Source organism: Lissotriton helveticus, chromosome 7, assembly GCF_964261635.1.
Source record: "Lissotriton helveticus chromosome 7, aLisHel1.1, whole genome shotgun sequence".
In the NCBI taxonomy this organism is placed as follows: domain Eukaryota; kingdom Metazoa; phylum Chordata; class Amphibia; order Caudata; family Salamandridae; genus Lissotriton; species Lissotriton helveticus.
The window spans coordinates 1,922,555,820-1,922,577,907 of record NC_136068.1 but is presented as its reverse complement, the minus strand read 5'-3'; the positions used below and the strand labels follow the sequence as shown (position 1 = coordinate 1,922,577,907).

At 44.0% G+C, this 22,088-nt stretch overlaps 1 protein-coding gene across 1 annotated transcript in view; it reads right to left on the bottom strand.

Annotated features, from left to right (window-relative positions):
- The window catches only part of LOC144767879 (uncharacterized), a 45,155-nt gene that overhangs the window by 15,706 nt on the left and 7,361 nt on the right, over window positions 1–22,088 (bottom strand). The window contains exon 3 of the mRNA XM_078651233.1: window positions 18,752–18,879. Within this exon, the coding sequence (XP_078507359.1) occupies window positions 18,755–18,879 (125 nt within the window). The 3' untranslated portion in view covers window positions 18,752–18,754. The remainder of the gene's footprint in view (window positions 1–18,751; window positions 18,880–22,088) is intronic.

Below are 22,088 nucleotides of genomic sequence, written 5' to 3'. Positions count from 1 at the left end.
ATAGGGCTGTATATGGAGGGAGAGTACTCTGGTTGATAAGAAATATAAAAGTAAGAAAATAAGAGTTTTACCGGTTAAAAAAGTTTAGCATATGTAAAGAAAAAGAGAAGAAAAGAAAAAGACTTGTGGAGGAGAAACGTGATAAAGAAGTAAAGAAATAATATAGTAAAGTATTGTATAGAACAATAGAGAAAGATATAAGAAATTGTAAAAGAAGGTTGCTATTGATATATATTAGAGAACTCAAACTGTTCTATGTAAGCAGTATATATCTGGCAGTTAAAATATAAAAGAGAATCTAAAAAAAAAAAAAAATACAGATCAGTTACCTACAACTTTTAACTTTTAACCGCGGGTCTGGGCTCACTGGAGCTCCACTACAAGTACGAACCCCTTAAGGAGGGTAAATAATTTATATGAATATCAGCTTAGACAATAAATTAGAAAAGCAGTAAAGAGTGAAAACTCCTGTGACCCAAATGCATATAATAGTATGCGTTAAGAGGATAAGCACATTTCATTAAGAAACATAGATAAGCATTAAACGGGCTTAAAAGCAATACATGAATCAGAATGAATTTCAGTAGTTAAAGTAAACTATGAAAATGATCATTCATGAATACAATTCTCATAGTATTGACATAATAAACAACATTTGATAATTTAAATTTATAAATAAATATAAGAAAAAGCATTCGTATTATTTAAGAAAAAATATCAGCAATGTAAAGATGGATAAAGAACCTGTTCTTAAAAAGTGAGATAGTAATACATTAAAAGCACATATCATAGTGTATAACAGACGACCAATGTGAAATAAAATTATAAGTAATGTTTAGAATACATTTTTTGATAAAGGGACTGAAATAAGATACATGTTAAAATACATAGTAAGTATATCCACAAGGAAAAACACTCGGTAATATATTATAATCATCTATAATAAATATAAGTAGAACTCATTCATCTTTCTGACCGAAGAGCAAGATGTAAGTAAACACAAGGAGTAAGCAATACCTGAACTTAAAGAGTCAGGTAAGTTGATAAAACGATAGTAACTAAGACCGTAACTGTGAGGACAATAAATAGCGACTCAACTCAATTTGCCATCTGATGCAGATTTTAAGGGAGATCTGGACTTATCTCTACGTCGATCTTGTGTGAAAGTAACTATAGACCACAAGACGGACGTTTGATCCTCATGTGTACGAAAAGATCGCTCTGTGTCTCTACCTCGAGGACGCACATCCCCAAGGTTGCGACGCCTATTATCTGTTGACTGTTGAGGTTGTGTAGAACTTTGACCAGACTGCTCGTGAGAAATATGTTGTACATCCATGTCCTGAACTGATAAACTGTCAAGAAAATGCTGTAAGTCTTCAGGGTTGTAGAAGTCTTGTGATTCACCATTTTTAGTAAGGCGGAAGCGAGCTGGGTCAAACAGACCATACTTGATATCTAACTTCCACAGTTGTGGCCGCATAGCTAAGAATAGTTTCCTTCTTTCGTTGGTTTCTCTCGAGAAGTCAGCTGCCATATGTATTTTATGACCATCATAGATGTAAGATCTTTGTGTGCGCGCTGATATTAGTATCTGTCTGACTTGCTCATGTCTCAGAAAACAAGCGATTAGAGGCCTTGGTCGAGAATCCAGGTTTGTTCGTGGAGGACCAATACGATGAGCACGTTGAATTTCCAATGTTGGGTCAAAAGTAGTACCAAGTAATTTGGGGAGAATTTTACACAGAAATAACCGAGCATTTTGGCCTTCAATTTTCTCCGAAAATCCAAAGAAGCGAACATTGTCTCTTCTATTGCGATCTTCCAAGTAAACAAGCTTACTGCGAAGAAGTAAAAGATCCTGGTCCCTGTTTTGTACTGAGTCAAGCCTCTTTTTCCATTACAGTTAATCGTCGATCCAGCCCATCAGTTTTTTGATGAAATTGCGCAATATCCGCTCTAATGGATTTGGTTTGTGTCGTGAGGGAAGAAATGTTATTATCCATTTCTGTCAGACGGCAGCTGATAGTTGAAAATTCCTGCAAAATACGGTTCATAGTTGCTGCTGACTCAGCAGTTGAGTTGACCAAAGATGAAGTAGGTGGTGATGGGGGTGAACCTTTAGTAGGCATGGTGCGCAATTGCTTATGTGTGTCTACAGGAGGAGAATATTTAGAATTTTTGTTGCAATTTTTGTGGTTAGACATCTGTAAAATGTGTCTGCAAAGTGTTGAACAAACCAAGACACAAATGAAGCGATCAACAATCAGATGTGAACAATTAGAGCACTTAGGCGTTAATATGAGAGTGAAAGAGTAAACTTATCACACTTAATCCTGCAGGCTCTCGTAAATAAGTATTCTAGGGCCCGATGTAGGTGGCCATTACCGGTCGGTAACGGACGAATTCGGCCGTTACCTACCGGTAAATGGGTCATTGAGAAGTAGGGGGCTATATTTTACAGAATCGGTAAATTTACCGAATCGGTAAATTTACCGATTCAGTAAATACCGAATCGGTAATGCCCATTGATTCCTATGGGCTTCAATGCCCATAGGAATCAATGGGCATTACCGATTCGGTATTTACCGAATCGGTAAATACCGATTCCTTCCGATTCGGTAATTGTAAAAATACAATTACCTACATCTGCCCTCCTCTTTTTTACCACTTCTTAAATAGCGATTCGGTATGAATCGGTATTTAAGAAGTGGTAAAAAAGATTTACCTACATCGGGCCCTTAGTCCCTTACCGATAATAATGACAAAAATAGTCAGTCACAAATGAGAATATATGGCATCCTATGACATAAAATATTTAGCATTTGTAACTAAAAAACATCAGCATAAGAAACTAGTAAGATACAAATTATAAGAAAAAAGAGCTCAGTCTTTTACTGCATTGTATATAAAATCATTAAACCTTCATAACATGCAACAGAACATTGAGCGAAAAGCGCTTAGTATGCCATAGAAATTCCTCATAAATAATAATGCATAGGCGGAAAAATATTTTCACTAGACAGTGAGGTGGTATTCAGTGAAGAAATTGCGCATTACCAACATGAAAGGGCGCTTTGAAATGAATATGCCACAGGAGAGAAAAAAAAACATTAGTTGACCTGTGAACTCCATTCTTGAATTTTACTCTCTGTAGGTGTTGCCAGATGAAGGTTGGAGAATATATATTAAAAAAAAAATACATTGAAGAACTTTAACATGTCACACATTAATTGAAACGCAAAAGGTTGTGTGTGAGGTTTCAATGAACAGCTGAGAGTCGATACTTCAGAAGTATTTGTTGAAAGAATAATTGTTCCAGTCAGAGATAACCTTGAAAAGGGTCATTTCCTCTCAGGAATTAATCACAGAAGCAGAAGGCATAGATACTTCTTACCAGCTGAGAAATACTGCCGCTCTGAAGGAAGAGAGCCTGTTTCGCTATGTGCGATAATAAAACCCTCTCAGGAATGCCGCCAGAGAGGCTCTCCGGTTACAAGCAAGAACCGAGGCTTCGACAAGGTGTGAGGCCCAGGACGTGCTTGCCGGAGCAGAAAGTATTCCAGTCAGAATTAACCCTAACAAGCATTTACAATGCAATGGTCTCGGCAATATTATAGGTAGAGCTATTGGTATTGCTCATTATTTTTTTTATCTTTTTTGTTTCCCTAAATAAATGGCATTAGCTTTTTTTTTGCATATGTGATACCTTTTTGCATTAGCATAGAGCGAGTGAGGTAGTGCGATAGAGACAGAGAGAGAGGTATAGAAATAGAGAGAGAGTGAGGTAGATAGAGAGTGAGGTAGTGATCTAGAGAGAGTGAGGTAGTGAAAGAGAGTGAAAGTGAGATAGAAAGAGTGAGGTAGTGAGATAGAGAGAGAGAGTGAAGTTGTGAGCTAGAGAGTGAGGTAGTGAGAGAGTGAGGTAGTGATGTTTTAAGAGAGAAGTTGTGAGATAGTGAGAGAGATAGAGTGGAGTAGTGAGGTAGAAAGAGTTATGTAGTGAGAGAGAGTGAGTTGGAAGGTTTCTGGTTTGTGTCTACAACACACCTTCTCAGCCAACAACTGACGCCCCTCCCCCATTCTTTCCCTGCCACTTCCCGTTCAACATGAATACTAGAGACGGATGGCAGACACCTGATGGACAGAAACACAGACACAAAATAAAAACGGACGATAAGTTCCTGTACGAGTTCCTCTAAAAATAACACGCATCGTAGGTATACGTTCGCCTTCTACTACTCACTTATCTACCTTCATCTGTACCAAACACGTCTCTGGGCTTTAAGTGTCCATTTTATAAAAAGGAAAGCACAAACCAGAAACATTGCTGCGAGTTACACTGTTCACAATAAGAAATAAACACGGAAAGATAAAACAGGCGAAATGTAACCTTCTGTGGCTCATGGTTACATTGTAAACATTATCATGAACTGCGACCCGAACTTCAGTCCTAACCACAATACTAATCCAAACACCATCCATTACTCAGACCCTAAAACCGTACTAATTCTAACCCGAAATAATTATTTTTTTTGGTCATGTTCAATATTCAATAACATGTAAAAACAAACATATAAAATGTTATTTTTAGAAACCCTTCTGAAAAATTAAATTAGCAGAATACCCTGAGTGTGACTCAATCAACAATTCTATCACCACTTGTTTTAACGTAACATTTGTACTTCGAACGTTATGCCTGTGTGGACCTAAACACATGCAGTAGATATTAACCGCAGCGATTCAACCCAACCTTCATATCACAGAAGACATTTTTGAGAATAAAGACATTATTCTGACTAACCGAGAACTTCTCTGAATGTTCGAGTGCAATGCATTTATATTTTGCTCTACCTGAAAAATGGATGCACATACGAACGCACTCCTGCAGAGATGCTACAAGCAACATGTTTTATTAGGGGGAGCAGGGGTAAGTACATCTCATACAAAGTCAAAGTCAAAGTTTTTTATTTTGTTTCGGTACTCTTTCGAGGACCACAAAATTGTTTAAAAGAAAATACATTTTACATTTACGTACAACTTAATACATTTTCAGTGTAATTTAAAAAAATTTATAAATCTTATTACAAACATATTCGTTAGGTGGCTTAACGCATACGGAGATGAAGTCTCTTGCAGTAGCGGTCCGGCAGGACCGATATATAGGTTCTAGACATGATAACCTAGCAATGACAACGTCTTTATTCGGACATATAAAGAGCAGATGCTCTAAATTCTGTTTACCCCCCAAACACAGATTACATTGTGAGGTACTGTTTTGTTTCCAGGAAGAGGTAAAGGATAACAAGGGGAGTATACCCAAACGTAGCATCATGATCGTACGCCTTGCACCATGGGTAAGAGTGTATTCCAGATAAGGCAATTTTTGCTTATATTCTTGGGAATCAGCATAAGTTTTATATATAGATAATTTTGTGCAGTGTGAGTGATCAAGCTCATAACTCAATTTTGGTGAAAATTTTTTTAAAAATAGTTTGAGTTGTGCGGGAGTCCAGGATGATAACATTTCTGCACTAATTTTTGCTAAACAAAAAGCCTCTCCCAAGTTTTTGACAAATATAGAGTTAGTGGTATCCTCACTAAAAGACTCGATTTTTAGCAGATGTCGTAGGGTACCCTCTTTGGAATGCAGAAGGTTATAGGCCCACCTAATGAGGCTTGCTATTGATATCGCAAATGCGCTGGTGATCATACATTCCAGTCTTAATGCCTGTACTGGTGTTGAATTGGAAACTTTCAATAGCTTTTTTAATATTTTCCCTTCATTTAAATCCATATAACTCCATTGTTTTAGGGGAATATGTTCAGAGGCGTAAGATAGGACCGGGGAGATCTTGGCTCTATAAATTTTTATTAGTGCTGAGAAGTGCCTGCTTCCAGTATTCGTATACAGGCGTGATATTGCCCCAGCATGTAGATCACATTTCCTTTTTAAATGGGTAATTTGTTTACTATTACTCATATTATGTGAAAAGATTCTTCCGAGATAGGTATATTCCTTTGTCTGTTCCAAGGTCTCTCCTCCCAGTTTCCATTGGTACTTCACATCTTTTTTTGTGTTTGTAAATGCAACTACTTTGGTTTTACTTATATTCGGAGTTAAAAAATGTTCATTCGAGTAGTTGTGTAAGATAACTAAAAGATTTTGAAGACCAAAGGGTGTCAAGTCGAACAAGACTATGTCGTCCGCATACAGCAAACAATGTATCCGTTGAGCTGCCATTTTCGGTGGAGTACATAACCCTTGTTGTAGATGCGACGGTAGGTCACTCAGGTATAGGGAGAATAAGATCGGGGCCAAAAGACACCCTTGCTTTAGTCCATTAGATGTATGTATTACCTTTGACAGGCCCTTCTCACCCCCCATTTGGACACGACACCAGGTTTCACTGTGTAAGTTCACAATTAATTGTAGTAGAGGCTCTGGGATACCCATTTTTCTCAATTTCATCCATAGTGTCGGCCTATCGACCCTGTCGAATGCTGTAGAATAGTCAATGAAGGCTGCGTATATTGTTTGGGATTTCCCAGTTACGTATTTGTCTAATAAAAATTGAAGGGTAGCTATGTTATCCGTAACTGAATGGTTCGGCCGGAACCCAGCCTGAAACATGGGGATTAATCCCTTCGAAAATGCCCAAAGTTTCAGCCGGTCAAGTATTTCTGCCGCAAAGATCTTTCCGCCAGCATCCATTAAAGCAATTTGTCTATAATTGCCAGCTATACTCCTTTTTCCTTTTTTATATATTGGAATTATTGTACTTCCTTTCCACGAGTTTGGAATGTTCCCAGAGTCGAATATATAGTTGAATAATGGCGCTAGCATCTGACCCCATGCTTTTTTGTCAACTTGATAAACCTTAATCGGGATCTGATCAGGACCGAGTGCGCCCGTACTTCTTGCCTTTTTGATATTCAAAGCAATTGACACTGCCGAGGCCCTGGAGAGTTTTATATCTTTGGTTATCTTTTCTTGGTCAGTATCCTTTCTCACCAATCCATTCATGTTGGGTTTGTACAGATCATTTAAAAATTTGCCCCAGTCTTCTTCTGAGACAGGAATTGCTTCAATCTTCTTTGTAGTTCCCGTCATCTTCGCTATCAAAGACCAATATTTTCGTTGATTGCATTGCCTTACTGCTATTTGGATATCAATCCAATTACGGTCCTGCTTCAACCTTTCTTGTTTGGCCCATTGTCTTCGAATTTGATTCTTCAGTTTGTTTACTTCAGCTTTATATGTTGACGATTTACTCAGATACTGAGCTCGAATCATCCTATTAAGCATTTTTATAGTTGGCTGATTGCAATTTTTGTACTTGCTAACACACTTTTTTTGTGGTGGTCTGTCCTGTTTTGATTTGCTTAGTATAGCGTATTTAAGTTCGTCTAATACAATTTCATAATTCTTGATTGGGTCTTCTGAGTAAGTAACGGTTAACAATTGAGATTGTGTGATTAGTTCATTCAGATAGTCCAAATTTTCCGCACCCCAAAAGATCCGACGTTGGACTGGATTTACTTCTATTTTGGGTTTACTGAATATTGGATCATTCTGGAAGGTGGTTTGTGGCATCCAGATTGTTGTTAAGCATAGAAGGGCATGATCACTTTCCTCATTAAACTTGATGGACAACTCAGAAATTTGTTCTTTTAACTCGTTCCCACATATAAAGTAATCCAAAATAGAGGAGACTCCATTTCCTTGTCTAGTAAATGAAGCTGGCTTATCTCCATTGGTGTTTCCATTTAATATTATCCCGTTTATACTTGGAAGGAATGATAATAATAAGCTACCTCTTTTGTCCAACTTTACTCCTTTTGGAAATTGCGGGAGCGCTATTTCCAGTGATTCCTCCTTGAATAGTGTAGACCATTTCTTTATTTCACTATTAGATATTTTAGCATTTAAATCGCCCATGATGATATAGGGTAGATGATGTTGATCTTCGAGGATGTTAAATATGGTCTCTAAGAGATGATCGAATAAAGGGTCAAGTTTTTTACTTGGTGGCGCGTAGATATTAAAAAGTAGTATTTTCTTATGAGCATCTGCTGGTTGTAGTTTAAGTTGTACTTTGATACATTGTAGATTGTGCGAATAGGTATCAATTATTTCTTGTGACCAAGAGTAATCTTCTTTCAGCAGGATTGCCATACCTCCTTTCGCGTGACCCCTTTTAGATTTTTTTGCTAGATTTTCGTAGACATAATATCCTTTTTGCGTGAAGGGAATGGTGAACCATGTTTCCTGCAAAGCAAGAATGTCTGGGTTATCTTTTATTGCATCTTTCATTTTATTGGCGGTTTTCCCGGCCATATTCCATAATGATAATTTCAAACCTTTGCTAAACTTGACGTTGTTGCTCATTATCCATTTTTTTGCTGTTTAATACTTCTGGTAACCACGTCCAGGATAGTAGGTTATTCTCCTTTTCTTTTGGATTAGTTTTCCGGGACCAAACCGACCTTTCACCATGCGATACTTGTATTTTTAATATATCTTTACTCATGTTGATTGATGTATATTCTTCCCTTTCTAAACTGAGTTTATTTTCAGTATGAGATTGTCTAATTACTACTGCATTTTGTAAGTTAGTTTTGATTTCTGGAATTTAAATTACATCATACCCATGCTTTTGTAGGATTTCCTTATCCCTTATAATTATTCCGGGGAGAACTGGGGAAAAGAATATCACTTGTGCAAATTTAAAATTTTCTTTTTTTGGAAAGCGTACTAGGTCTATTTCTTTACTTGTCAAGGAGTTCAGGGAAGGTATTTCTTGTGATAAATTAATTATTCTTCCTCGATTGAGCGGAATATTGTCAGTAGGAAACAGTTCCTCTATTGTAAGGTGTTTTGATTGATTTCCATCCCACTGCCAAATTTTATGATCTTGTAGATCTTTTGTATTGTTAATTTTTTGCTCAGTTAATTTTCTTACTGTTGGCTGGCAATATTCTTCTGCTTTTGGATTCAAAGGCTTCACCAGCGTTGTTATTTGAGTCGGTGAAGTATTCACCAAATTAGCAAAAGTATGTCTTTGAAATTTGAGTTTGTTCCCTTTTTTCTTTTGGATTCTTCTCAGAGGTCGTCCGCGCTTTTTCTTTCCCATATTTTCCTTCACTTCTTTGTTTTTTATGATTTTTCCCGTCTGTTTTGTTTCATTTTCTTTGATATCCTTTGTTGAATGTAATTTATTTTCAGGGGATATCGAACCTTGTCCTTTCTCAGTTTCTTTATTGGAAAAAATAGGATAGTGTTTAATGCTATTTTCGGAGGTATATTCCTTTTCTTCTCTGAAGAGCTTCTTCAGAGAGTAGATTATGGGAGTTTTTTCCTTTATTCGTAATTCCTCAATTTCAGTCTCGATTATTTTCGCATCTGATGTTTGCGTACTTGCGTTTTGCATTTTTTGAGGTCTTGTTCTTTTTTTACAACCATCTTCAGACTGTACTGGGTTAACCATTTCTGGTTTATCGGATAAATCTTTAAGTAATTCTTTTTTCTTTTTTTCCTCCACCAAGAATTTGAGAATACCTATTTGGACGTCCAAAGTGTCATCTGAGTTGGCTAAAATTTGACCTAGATGGGTGAGAACTGATTCCAAAATGTCTTGAAGGGAAAAGAGTGCTTTTGACAGGGGTGGAACGGTAGCTGGCTGGGTTAAATTAGAAAAGTAAAAGTCAGTGAGATTAGTTTGATTAATATACAATTTAGGTGATTTATCTGGGGAACTGGTAAGAGGCTGGTTTTGTCTTAACGGAGTCACTGATTTCTGCTCTTCGATCTTCGTATTATTACTTACTGAGACCTCCTTGACTAAATCATTATCCTGCTGTTTAATTGGTGTTATTTGAGACATCTCTAAGATTGATTGATGGTACTCTTCCGAGGGGAAGATCTTTGACAAATTAATCTCTGGATTTGATAGTACTTGATTTTGGTTACTTAGTTCTAAGGGTGGTATTGACTGATGTTCACAATTATTGATTGAGAGATTTTGCTTTTTTTCCTCTTCCGAAATACGAAAAAATGAGTGGTTTTTCTCTGAGAGAGTAGAAAAGTATTTAGTTATTGCCGGTGTATTGGAAATTTGACCTGGTTTCATAGCTTTATCGACAGAATTTCTAATAGCTGCATCGGTACCCATGCGTTTCATATAAATTGTTCTTGAGCGCAGTTTTTTTAAAGCCATCATTAGGGAGTTTTGTAATCCTAGTGGTCAGATGGGCCTAATCTCCTGGTTTCGATGTTAGTGGGGTGGCCCGTCCCGTCCTCGGTCGTCCCCGGACGGCCACAGACGGCCCGCCCTTTGCCCGGGCTTGGCCCCGCGCTTGGTCCCGCGCGCGTCCCGCTACGCGCGAAGCAATTGGATTTTTCTATGTTTCATCAGTGGGCGTGTCAGTGGGCGTGTCGCCTGGTGGAAGAGGAACCAGCTGACCCCAGCTGGGGTTTCTGGTCCTCGCAGTCCCCCGGGCTTGGCGCACTGTAGTTTGTTCTTCCTGGCCTCGACCCTACTGACTCCAGCTGGGAGCGATGGACAGAGCGTGCGGATTGCAGCTCACGCTCACACCAGCGAGTCAAGGGGAGGCGCACCACAGGGCAAAGAGGAAAACGAGCGTCAGCTCTGGCAGCAGAAACAGGATACAGTTAACAAGTAGGGATAGAGATCCCTCGGCAGGCACTAGTGAGCAGCACTTCCAATTGATTAGAATACCGGTGAGTGGCGCCCGCGAAGCGGGTGTCACAAAGCTTTGTCCTGCCTCGTCAGTGGGCGTGTCAGTGGGCGTGTCGCCTGGTGGAAGAGGAACCAGCTGACCCCAGCTGGGGTTTCTGGTCCTCGCAGTCCCCCGGGCTTGGCGCACTGTAGTTTGTTCTTCCTGGCCTCGACCCTACTGACTCCAGCTGGGAGCGATGGACAGAGCGTGCGGATTGCAGCTCACGCTCACACCAGCGAGTCAAGGGGAGGCGCACCACAGGGCAAAGAGGAAAACGAGCGTCAGCTCTGGCAGCAGAAACAGGATACAGTTAACAAGTAGGGATAGAGATCCCTCGGCAGGCACTAGTGAGCAGCACTTCCAATTGATTAGAATACCGGTGAGTACATCTCATACAAAACGGAGTTTTTCCGATCCATATACACTTCTCAGACCCCCAAGAATGTACACAAAAGACTGAAGTTTCTCCTACTATGCCACACATTTGGGTGGTGCCGGTCGCCACATATCACAGCACGCACTGAGTATTTAGTTTACAGGGGGGGGCGGCACTACATGTAAGGATACCTCCACAACATCTCATATCGCCAGCATTTTTCTATGCTAGAGGACTTAGCTCACATTTTACCAAGATATAAATACCACTCCACTCCCATAGTATTCTTTGGATGTGCGGACTACGATCCATCAATGCTAAAGCGCATCAGCCTCTTCTCTTTCTGACAGTGCAGAAGGATCCCTATAGTTAATGACGTTGATGGGTATGTCTGCTGCTGTGCAAACCCTACACAAGCAGTGACAGAGTGGATGGAGTCGGTGCTGTCAACCCCGTTTCACCATGAGGGGGTGGGTTGAAGGGGGGGCACAACTTCTATTTGGATGGATGAGATCCTATTCCCTCTCTTCCATACCTTGAGGTGTTAACGCAAGGACTCTATAAAGCAAGCCCCAAGGGCCTCCGAATCTCCATGCCAACTTGCTAAAGTACCACATTGGCTGCATATAACTCTGGGAGGTGCCAGCTGCTCTGCGGTCGGCCAAGGTCCGCCAACGCATACCCCGAATGGGGAAACGTCGACTCTGCTCCCAGCCCATCGCACCCATGATTGTAGTTTGCAGGGGAGCTTTTGGGTCTACCACCCCTCCCCCCAGGCTATACCTGCCCTACTCTTACCTGCAACTTTGCCAGTTCCGTCTCCCAACGACATTTCTCAGCCTCAAAGCGCGCCCACTCGTGCTGGATGTAGTGCAGGATGCCAGGCACGCTAAATTCCTGCCGTCCTCCAGGATCTGGAGCTGCTGTCCCCCGGTTAGGCACGGCCCGGAAAGCCGCTCTCTCCTCCATCATGGAAGCCGTGGCCTTCTGCCTGTGTATGCTACAAAGGGATCCATCCAGGGAGGCACTGACACTATCTGTCTAAGCGCTATGTAGAGTGGCCGCGGTCGAAACTCAAAATGTGTATTTTATTTTTTTCTATTATTAACCTTTTGGGGTGAATTGAGATGGGAACGCAAGAAGCATTGATGTGGTGAAATTGGGGCTTACTGTGAGTTAATTGTGTGTCCTCTCCCCCACCCCCTTTTTTTGCCAAGTGCAAGCATGGAATGATTACATTCCACCTCGTGCTCACGAGATCACCTCTCGGGCACTTGGATTTAATTGTCGCCGGTCACTGACGCTGATCACATCAGAGCCTTAAGGGGCCGACCTCTTTCTTCGTGTGCACCAATTTTTAGGTCGAGCCTGTCCCATTCCGCAGGAATGGATAGGATCGAATTCAAGTGCTTGATCCGACTCGTGAAACCACTGGCGTTTCTTCACAGTGCATGTGAGGTCACGTGGCCACAAAAGCGGGTCACGTGACCACACAAGCACGCGCATCTCCCTAATCCGCCTCCCACGGCCGTCCTTTCTGCCCACCAGCACTTCAGTTCCGTCCCTCCTCCCCCCTAATTACATCCCTGTTCACGCCCTTGTCTCTCTCTGGCTCGCACTTTACTTTTCTCTCTCTCTGCTCTCTCTCTCTTTCTCTCCCTTTGCCCCCTCCTGCTCACGCTTTACTTTTTCTTCCAAATGACATACTTTTTTGCCAATCCAACGTAAAACACGCATTCCTTATTAATATGTATGATATCAGCAAACAAAAAAGAGAGAATGTAATGGTAATGGAAGTCGCATTCAAGCCATTGACGGATGCTATGTTGAAGCTCGGATAATACAGTGCAGCAAAAGCGTTACTTTTAAATCGCATTAGTGCTTCGTCCAGAACGCTCTTTATTTACTTTCACTACAATAGTGTTTTTTTGCACCCAACCTATTTATTTCCCTTAATAAGGCGACAATGCCTCTTCAATACTTACTCCTCCCTTGCATCATTTGCTGATTGGCTGTCCGAATGCAGCAGACATTGTACCTCAGACTGCAAACAGATTCGCACCCCTGCTGATTCCGGGAACTCCGCCTCCCTGCCCCCTTAATGCAGCCAGCGCCAGAGCATTCCAAATCCTGTTCCGACAATTGGACAAATAATTAGAGAAACACTCTTTTTTGGGGAAAGGTCACATTGGGCTGTTTAAAGAACATGTCTGTCATTAGAAGAAAGGGCCACTAACCAGATGACTCCCTGTCATCAAGGACACCGTGTTGTAGTCATGGGATTTTATTTAACTCTGCAATGAATTCTGGGACTTGTAGTCAAGATGCTCATATGGTTGCTCACAATTTTTACTACCTCATGTATTTTGTTTGCTCACAATTGTCACTATTACCTTATGTAACGTAACGTATGCTTTTGTAATCTGTTCTTTTGTAATGTTTCTCATTATGTTTCATTTCTGTTCCTTTTGTGAAGCGCTCTGACACCTTCGGGTAAAGTCCCCGCTATATAAAAATGCATAAATAAATAAATAAATAAAAACATGACCGATAGTGAAACGACGGGGGAGGGGTCGGTGGGGGCATGGGGAGGGGGCCGGTGTTTAGGGAAGGATTGCATGTCTTTCTTTGCTTCTTAAACTTTAATGTTGCCAGCAACATCTCCGAAGGGGCCTCGGAGACGGAGAACGCTATCGGCTTCCTTCCACAAACAAGGCTAGGATTCCCAGCTGGGACCCCTGAGATCAGCATTACCAGCCTCCCCCGGTAAGGAAGCGCCGAAGCTTAGAGGGTGATCAGCAATTAAGGGGGGAGGGGAGGGGTGGGGGCAAATGAATTAGGAAGAAGTCTCACCAGCCTGCTAAAGTGTTCCTTCAAAGTGCTGTCACTTTTATCGCAGGGCCACCAAAAGTTCCCTTCGGTGTGACTGGGGGAAGCCAACACCTTCTCCCTTTAATTGGAGCAGGCCGACACAAAGGCAAGCTCTGCACACACCAGTGGGCGCTATAATATCACACCCCCTTCACCAATGAACGGGAAGCCCACAGGGGCCTTGTGAAAAGAAAAGGCAGTGGTGAGTTTTGGATTGTGGTTGCAAACTCCAGCTTTACAGTTGGGCTTTTCCATGATTATCATTTTGGAGCACTGTGTGCGTTCACACTTTTGGTTAGGTATTGTATTCGCTAACATAAAAGTAAACAAGCATTGGCATAGCCAATAGGTCTCGCTTTTTGGACCCTATAAGTATTTAGTTATGCAGCAGAATATCCTTGGTGCAACAACACCAACTGTTGCATGGCTAAACACTTTTAAGGTCCCAAATGCGAGACCTATTGGCTATGCCAATGCTTGTTTGTTTTTCTTCCCCACACTCCCCCTGAAGTGTGAATAATGCATGGTTGTAAAGAGAGTGGGGAAAACTGTTTTTCCCCCTCACCCTTGTAGCACAGATTTTTTTTTTTTAAACTCTCTGTAAATTGCATGATTGGGGAGATAGCCTGCTTTCAAATAATTTAATTCATGACAAAACCTAATTACTGTCAGGTAATACCCTGTCAGCTTTAATGCATTTCATCAGTCATAATGAAAAGAAGAGCATTTTATGACCCATCTAATTATCATTGCATTTTAAAGGGAAATGAATGGCGTGGCGCTGAATGTTAACTATTGACTTCATTATATCCTCTTACGCACGACGTTCGGTTGATTTTCGAAGTTTTCTCCCTGTGCCCCCTTCTTATGTTAGATAAAGCAACTGAGATTGCAGGGGTCGATTTGCGGGCGCTAAGTACTGAACTGGGAGATTTGAGCCTGTTTAATGTGTGGTGCCGGTTGGCTGTTAATACCAGAAATCTTATTGTTGCCACACTCCAAGTGGGGGGCTTATTGCTGCGAATGATGTCACCTTAGGCGAGGAACAATGCCGTCATGTAATTAGTTAAATGATTTAAACAAAGATTTGCATAGAGGCAGCAATCAGTTGCCATGAATTAGCGAGCAGCAGTTGCCAACGAGTAGGAGCGGATCGGGGAGGGGGGTTGCAATCCCATCTCCTTGAACATAACTAATTTAATTGTCCTCATTAGCTGTACCATTTGTTTTGCTGTTATTTCTCGCTTTCCTCGCGCACGCGCAAACAGCGGTTTCTTCCTCTGCCTTTTAAGAGCTTTGGTAAGGGGGTGTGCAGTTCGGTGTGTTTTCCTGTGCAGACAGCGGTGGGCAAACACTCTTCTTCCGGGTGTGTGAGTGAAGGAGTCCAGTTGGTGTCTTCTGAGGAGAGAGAGGGGGGCAAGCTGATGGACAGACACTTCCTCCCAGGGGCCTCTCGGTAGTCTGCTTTCTCGGCCATACCCTGCCTGCTCTCGATCAGGTCGGTGCCCGCGGATGCTGCCGTTTCGGGGGGGGGGGGGGGGGGGGGTGCTTTACGCAATGATCGTGAGTTCCCTTAGTCCATTGCGTGAGGTGTGTAGTGCCTCTTCTGGGCTGAAACGAGGAGCTACGTGTTCTGAGTGGTCAGGCACGGGTGGTTGCTATGGAATGCTGGGAGAGAAAGGGGTTGTTAGGGGTAAGGGTTACCAGGGGTGAAAGGAATGGGTGTGTCGCTAAAGGCCTGCGAGCACTTATATGTTGACACTTGAACTCTTGTTACCACAAGTCGCGACTTGGGGTGTATCTTTCCTATGGCGACTGAGCTATGGTTTTGCTGGGGCTTACACGTCACAAGAAGGAGCGAGGTACGAAGATCATTGGAGTTACTGAGAACCTGGGGGGCCTGCGTCGTAGATAGCTTAACTCCAAGATGAAACTTTTATTAGTGGAAAGTCTAGACTGTTGGTCAAAGCAGTGTGACCTCTGGATTGGAGTGCGCTTCCGTTCCGGGCATAGAATCATCCACAAACATTACAGAAAGACGGCTGACTTTTTCGACGCGCTTCCTCCAAATAGGGCCCTTTAGAAAGACTTCCAGCCTGGTGTTCGTGAAGGAGCTCTTATAGGACAGCAGCTGACTCTAAAGTGTTATCGTCGGTGACGAGGGGACAGAAGCATTTGCCCGCCTGCCGTATTTGTAGGTGCAAAGGCCTTCCCCTCCCCGAAGGATTGAAAAGGACATATGTCTCTGGAACCTTGTCTGTGTCTAGTGCGCGCGCTTTCACTGACTTCACAGCTAACTTAGTACAGTTGCATTATGCAAGCCATCCTGCTCTTGATTGGGGGGGGATGATTTGCTTGCATAAGGATGTGCCAGCGTTTTGATAAGGAACACCTTAAAGGGGGTATTAATGCTCCTGGGAAGAGGCAGGTGGATGGTTACCGTTTAATGTGTGGGGTGGTTATAACGCCATTAGGGGAAGATCTCTTTTAGGCGGTAACAAAGGTCAGAAGGCATAGAATACTGCGGGAGGGGGGTCTCGACGATCGTGGTGGGGAGAGTTAACCGGGATAGATAACAAGGCCGCTATGAAAATGGAGGGTAGCGGATGCGCTGAGAAGAGAGGTGTGTATATGGGAGGGGCGTACTGGGGCCACTAGGAAGAGTGAGGTAAACACGACTCTAGAGGAGGGGGCAGCTGCAGGAGCGGGGGCGGGCGGGGGTGCGCTTAAAGAAAGGGGCTGCCGACTGCCATGGTATTGTTTGACCCGCCGCGTGCCTGCCTGTGTGCTGCCCGAGCTCGGCCGCCTCTGCTCCGCTGGTGACCTGTCCTCCACACCACCATGCCTGGCTGGTGAGGGACCGAAGGCACAGATGATCAAGCCCAGGGCCTCGCAAGCTGCCCCTGCTGCCGCTACACTGGGTGAGTTGTCTGGAGCCAGGCTGCTCGGTGGGGGCCAGGAGCACAACACCTGTAGCTCGGCAATTACGCGCAGCTCCTGGCGTAGCTCATTATTTTAAAACTTCAGCCTTGCCGTGGCCTAATCAAAACGTTTGGGTACCAGACTTTATTTAACAAACATACCCCCTCTACCCCAGGCTCCACGGATGCCCTCTCCACAGAGGTACGATTACGAATGCGGGAGGGAGGGGTGGGGGCCGGGGAGCGGCAGAGCACAACCGAGGAGAGCTGCAGCAGAGGGAGGGGGGGGGGAGAGGCGAGAGCAAGACGGAGGAGGGCAGAGGGAGGGGGGAGGCGAGCGGAGCCGAGCAGCTCCTAAAAGCAGCAGGGAAGGGAGGCGAGCAGCTCAGAAAACACCACCACGTTTCTCCGAGGCAAGGAGACAATGCCTCGGAGAAACGCACGGCCATTTTCGGATTCGGGGGCCTGTTTTTTGCGCCCTGAGTGACAGACGACGTCACAGGGCTAAAGAATGCAAAAAATCACGCCCCCGAATCCGAAAAAGACGGAGCTTCTTTGGAGGGACGGCTCTCTCCTCCAATGGCTGGCCTCCTTTTAGGAAGCCAGCCAATGGTGGAGAGACAGAGCAGGGAGGCGGGTTCTGAAGCCCCACTAGAGGACATTATTTCTCCGGACCGGAAGCTGCTTCGCAGCTTAACGGTCCCTCGACCTAAAGGAAGCCAGCCAATGGTGGAGAGACAGAGCAGGGAGGCAGGTTCTGAAGCCCCACTAGAGGACATTATTTCTCCGGACCGGAAGCTGCTTCGCAGCTTAACGGTCCCTCGACCTAAAGGAAGCCAGCCAATGGTGGAGAGACAGAGCAGGGAGGCGGGTTCTGAAGCCCCACTAGAGGACATTATTTCTCCGGACCGGAAGCTGCTTCGCAGCTTAACGGTCCCTCGACCTAAAGGAAGCCAGCCAATGGTGGAGAGACAGAGCAGGGAGGCGGGTTCTGAAGCCCCACTAGAGGACATTAATTCTCCGGACCGGAAGCTGCTTTGCAGCTTAACGGTCCCTCGACCTAAAAAGGGTTGTTTTCTCTCTGAAATTCAGCCACATGTAAAAGCGCTGCTGCAGGAATGCATAGCTGTCACAGGGGGGATCCTAGATGAGATGTAAAGTGCGCCGCCTCCGTCAAGTGTCCGTCTCGCATTGGAGCCTCACGTTCAGGCAGCCATCCTCCTTCGTGGCCAGACCACGCCCACGATGAACTGGTTCATAAACATAGATGAAAGAGGAGAGAAGACCAAACATATAAGGGGGAGGGAGGGGGGGGGTGATTCTTGAGTTTACAGGATGTTGTGTGTGGACTGGGTCAATGGGAAGGGGTGTTGAGGTAGTTTTGGAAAAACTGTTGAGATGATCTTTATGGTGGGGGTCCCTGGGATGGAAACAAGAGAAGGAAAATAAAGAGGAGGAAGAATAAACCGAAGTGGCAGCGTATTTACTACAGGGAGGCAAAAAAATGGATTTGAGAACGATTTCTCGACTAGGTTTGTCATATATGTTTAAAACACATAAGGACGCGTCTGGTTCTTATTTCTAAAGCTTCCTAACTATGGGGCATATTATCAAGAAACGGCATTAAAATTATCGCCGCTTTAGCGACAGGAAACGGCAGCTAAAGCGGCTTGATAATATGCCCCTTCATGTCATATCCCTTCATTTCACAGTTTCCACTTTTCCACTCAGCCATGTTGCTGGACTCTTCTGCATGATCAATACCCACGTCACTTCCTCCCCAGCCTCTGCCAGTGACAGGAAGTCATTAGCCAGCAGTCTAAATCTGTTGGCTTCTTACCAGTTAGCGACGGAGAAGGTACTTGAACAAGTCGGTCAGCGGTGGGTGGCGGCACACATAGGCGCAGACGCCCCGGCAGCAGAGTTTGGAGTCCAAGGCACAGTCCACGTCATTTATGCAGAAGCTGCCTGGGGACGAGAGCAGAGGAAGAAATAAGTCTACCTGCACACACAAGAAGTAACCACTGCTGGCTCAGGTGGAGCAGCGACACCTACTGCAAGCAGCGAGACATCGTCAGTAATGGATGTAAAGTGAGCCAAGTATGACGCCCAATGGAACAAAACCATGTTTACAAACATACAATTTGTGCATTATGGGGCATACAACCCTGCCATATTTCCCAGGTCCATGCGTGATATGCTGCTCCATTCCAGGTTTTATCTTTGAATTCAGGGACTTGTAGTATTGTTTATTCCATTATAAAGCAGGACTACAAGTTGCAGAATTCTCTGGAAAAAACCTGGGGCTTCATTTATGAGGCCGTGCATCACTTTTACGCCGCCGGTGCGTCACTTTTTGTGCTGCACCAGCAGCGTAAAAGATGTGCCTTGTTGCACCATATTTACAAAGTGACGCATCTAGGTAGACGCGTCCCTTTGTAAACCCCTGCGCCACATTATACCTGCGTCAGGTATAATGTATGCAGGGGGGGGCTTTTTGACGCAAGAAAGGGTCGTAGAAGTGACGCAGTGAAATCTATAAGATTTCACTGCGCCACTTCTATGACACAAATACGTCAGAAACATACGCCTTCCTCACAACAGGTGTAAGACTGACGCAGGCCCTTTCAGACGGGGCTTGTCCCATGTGAAATGACACATTGCTGGAGTTGCGTCACTTTTGTGACACACTCCATCGATGCGTCACTTTTGCGCCATACAGATACGTCAGTAATATTGATGTATCTGTAACTCCTTGAGCAATGATGCGTCAAACTGTAAATATGAAGCATCATTGGTGTCGGCAGGAGGGCGCAGTGAAAAGTGACGCATCGCTGTTTTCACGCAGGGATGTGTGACTTTTCATAAATGAGGCCCCTGGGTTGGAACAGTGCACTATGCATAGACCTGGTAAACTTGCTAACTATGCATATTTACAGGTCCCTTCTGCAGCACACACGGAAAGAGGAAAAACCCTCCCAGGATTGTTTTTGTGCAGGAAGGTGCCCCTTCCTTTCAGCTCAAAATCAATTCTGCATGCAATGTAAGCATCCTTGCAAGGGTGCCGGTATCGGCGCTAGGCTGCTGAAATAGCGCCAGAGCAGGGGGAAAGGACAGGAATGCGCTGTGTGCCATAGATAGGGAGCCTTCCTGCCCTTTCACTTTGATGCAGCGCAGCACTGTCCTTGCTGCGCTGTACCAAATCCGCCCCTATGTGTGCTGGGATCCCACTGCACTGCGAACAGACCTGCCCCCGGGATGCCTAAATCCCTGTGTATGACTGGTCACCTCAGTGATGGGAGGGGGTCCAAGGCCTTCCAGGAGGGCAGTAGGTTCGGGCTGAGGTTCGGGTGAACCAGCTAGTGGTTCCAGGGTCTGTGTCTGCAACAGCAGTGACTGGTTCAAACTCTCTCATTTTTTTCCCTTTTAGGAATTTTCAGAGTAAGGCAAGCTTTATAAAATGTCCTCGAGGTGAACATTGAGTAAAACTGATGCATGTTTCAGGTGCAGAAAACCTATAAGTCGTAGAAATTGGCATTTATAAAGTGTAGGCTGAGGTGAACCCACTGTATATCAATGCTGGTGTGAGGGAGACAATCTAAGATCATGTGAGTCAAGTGGAGACTCAGGCATTTAACCTGTTTACCACGGCGGACATTCCGCTGCAGTGCGGGCGTTCTATTGCAGCGTCGGCCAACGGTCATGCGCAGCACCCGCAAGGTAGTGCTAGCGTCGGCCGTTGGCCGGCACAAGCACGGAAGGGGTTAAATAACATTTCATATTTACATGGAGAGGTGACTCACACATTTGAATAAGGTTTCATATTTACATCAAGCAGGAACTCAAACATTTGAATATAATGTCATATTTGCATCAAATGGGGATGGACACATTTCAATAACCATTCATATTTAACATGTTTAGACACAGAGATTAACAGGCTCATGTAGGGCCCAGCCAGCTCATTTGGTCAGTGGAGGCCTGGGCCCCTTCTAAGTACCTCCTTGGGACTCAATACCTCACATAGGAGTCCCAGGCAGGAAATATGATCGGTGGAAAGCCTTCCCTAGGTAGGGTGGGGCATCTGCCATTGTGACTCACCGGCTATGTGAGTGATGGACCACCGGGTGAAGGGTCTAGGACCGCAGAGCGAGCTCATGTTGCATTTCAGGGATCCTGATGGGTCTTCCAGCTTTAAATGAAGTTGAGGAACCCAGAAGGACCCACATCACACCCCACCTCAGGAAACTACACTGGCTCCAGAACCAGAAGAGATTCCAGTTCAAGTTGCCGACCCACACTTACAAGGCCTTGCACAGCGAAGGACGAGCATACATCATACGCCTGACCTTCCACCAACCGCCCACACTGCACGGATCCGCTGAACCAACAGCAGGAGATGCTCTTTGGTGCACCTGGTGGCCAAGACATGGAACAACCTTCCTCTGCATCTCAGGACCGCACCATCGCTCCAGCAATTCAGGAAAGAACTCAAGACCTGGATGTTCGAATGAACAAATCACCACTCAGCAGCTAACATCTCCAGCGCCCAGAGACCGTCACAGGACATTTTCGGCTCTTTAGAAATGTTTATTGATTGGCTGAGTGATTTAGGAACCGCAGGTTTGGTGGGGCTGGAGTCCTGCTGAGTTTACAGCAGGTCTCCCACATACTAAACCCCAAATGACACATTCCAGAGATACTTTAGAACGTTCTAAGAACATCGGAGCCGATTCACAGAACTAACTTAAGACAAAATCCTACACTTACTACTTTTGGTATTCACAGAAGGCATTTAGTAGTAGTAAAGTTAGGATTTTGTCTTAAGTTTGACTTAAGACAAACTTAAGACATACTTAGGACAGACAAGACAGACTTAAAACAAACTTAAGACAAAATCCTAACTTTACTACTGCTAAATGCCTACTTACCAAAAGTAGTAAGTTTAGGATTGTGTCTTAAGTTAGTTCTGTGAATCGGGCCCATCAAGAGGTTACGGGTCTGCCACATGTCATAAGTATGACATGTCATAAGTATGACGGTGAGCTGAATGTGACATTCGATCCACTGCCATGGCTTCCCATCCCCCAAGTCACTAGTTTGAGAAAGGGTGCAAGCACACAAATAAGCACAGAGTAAGCAAGAGCTGCATTTACAGGTTGAAAAGGTATAGCTAT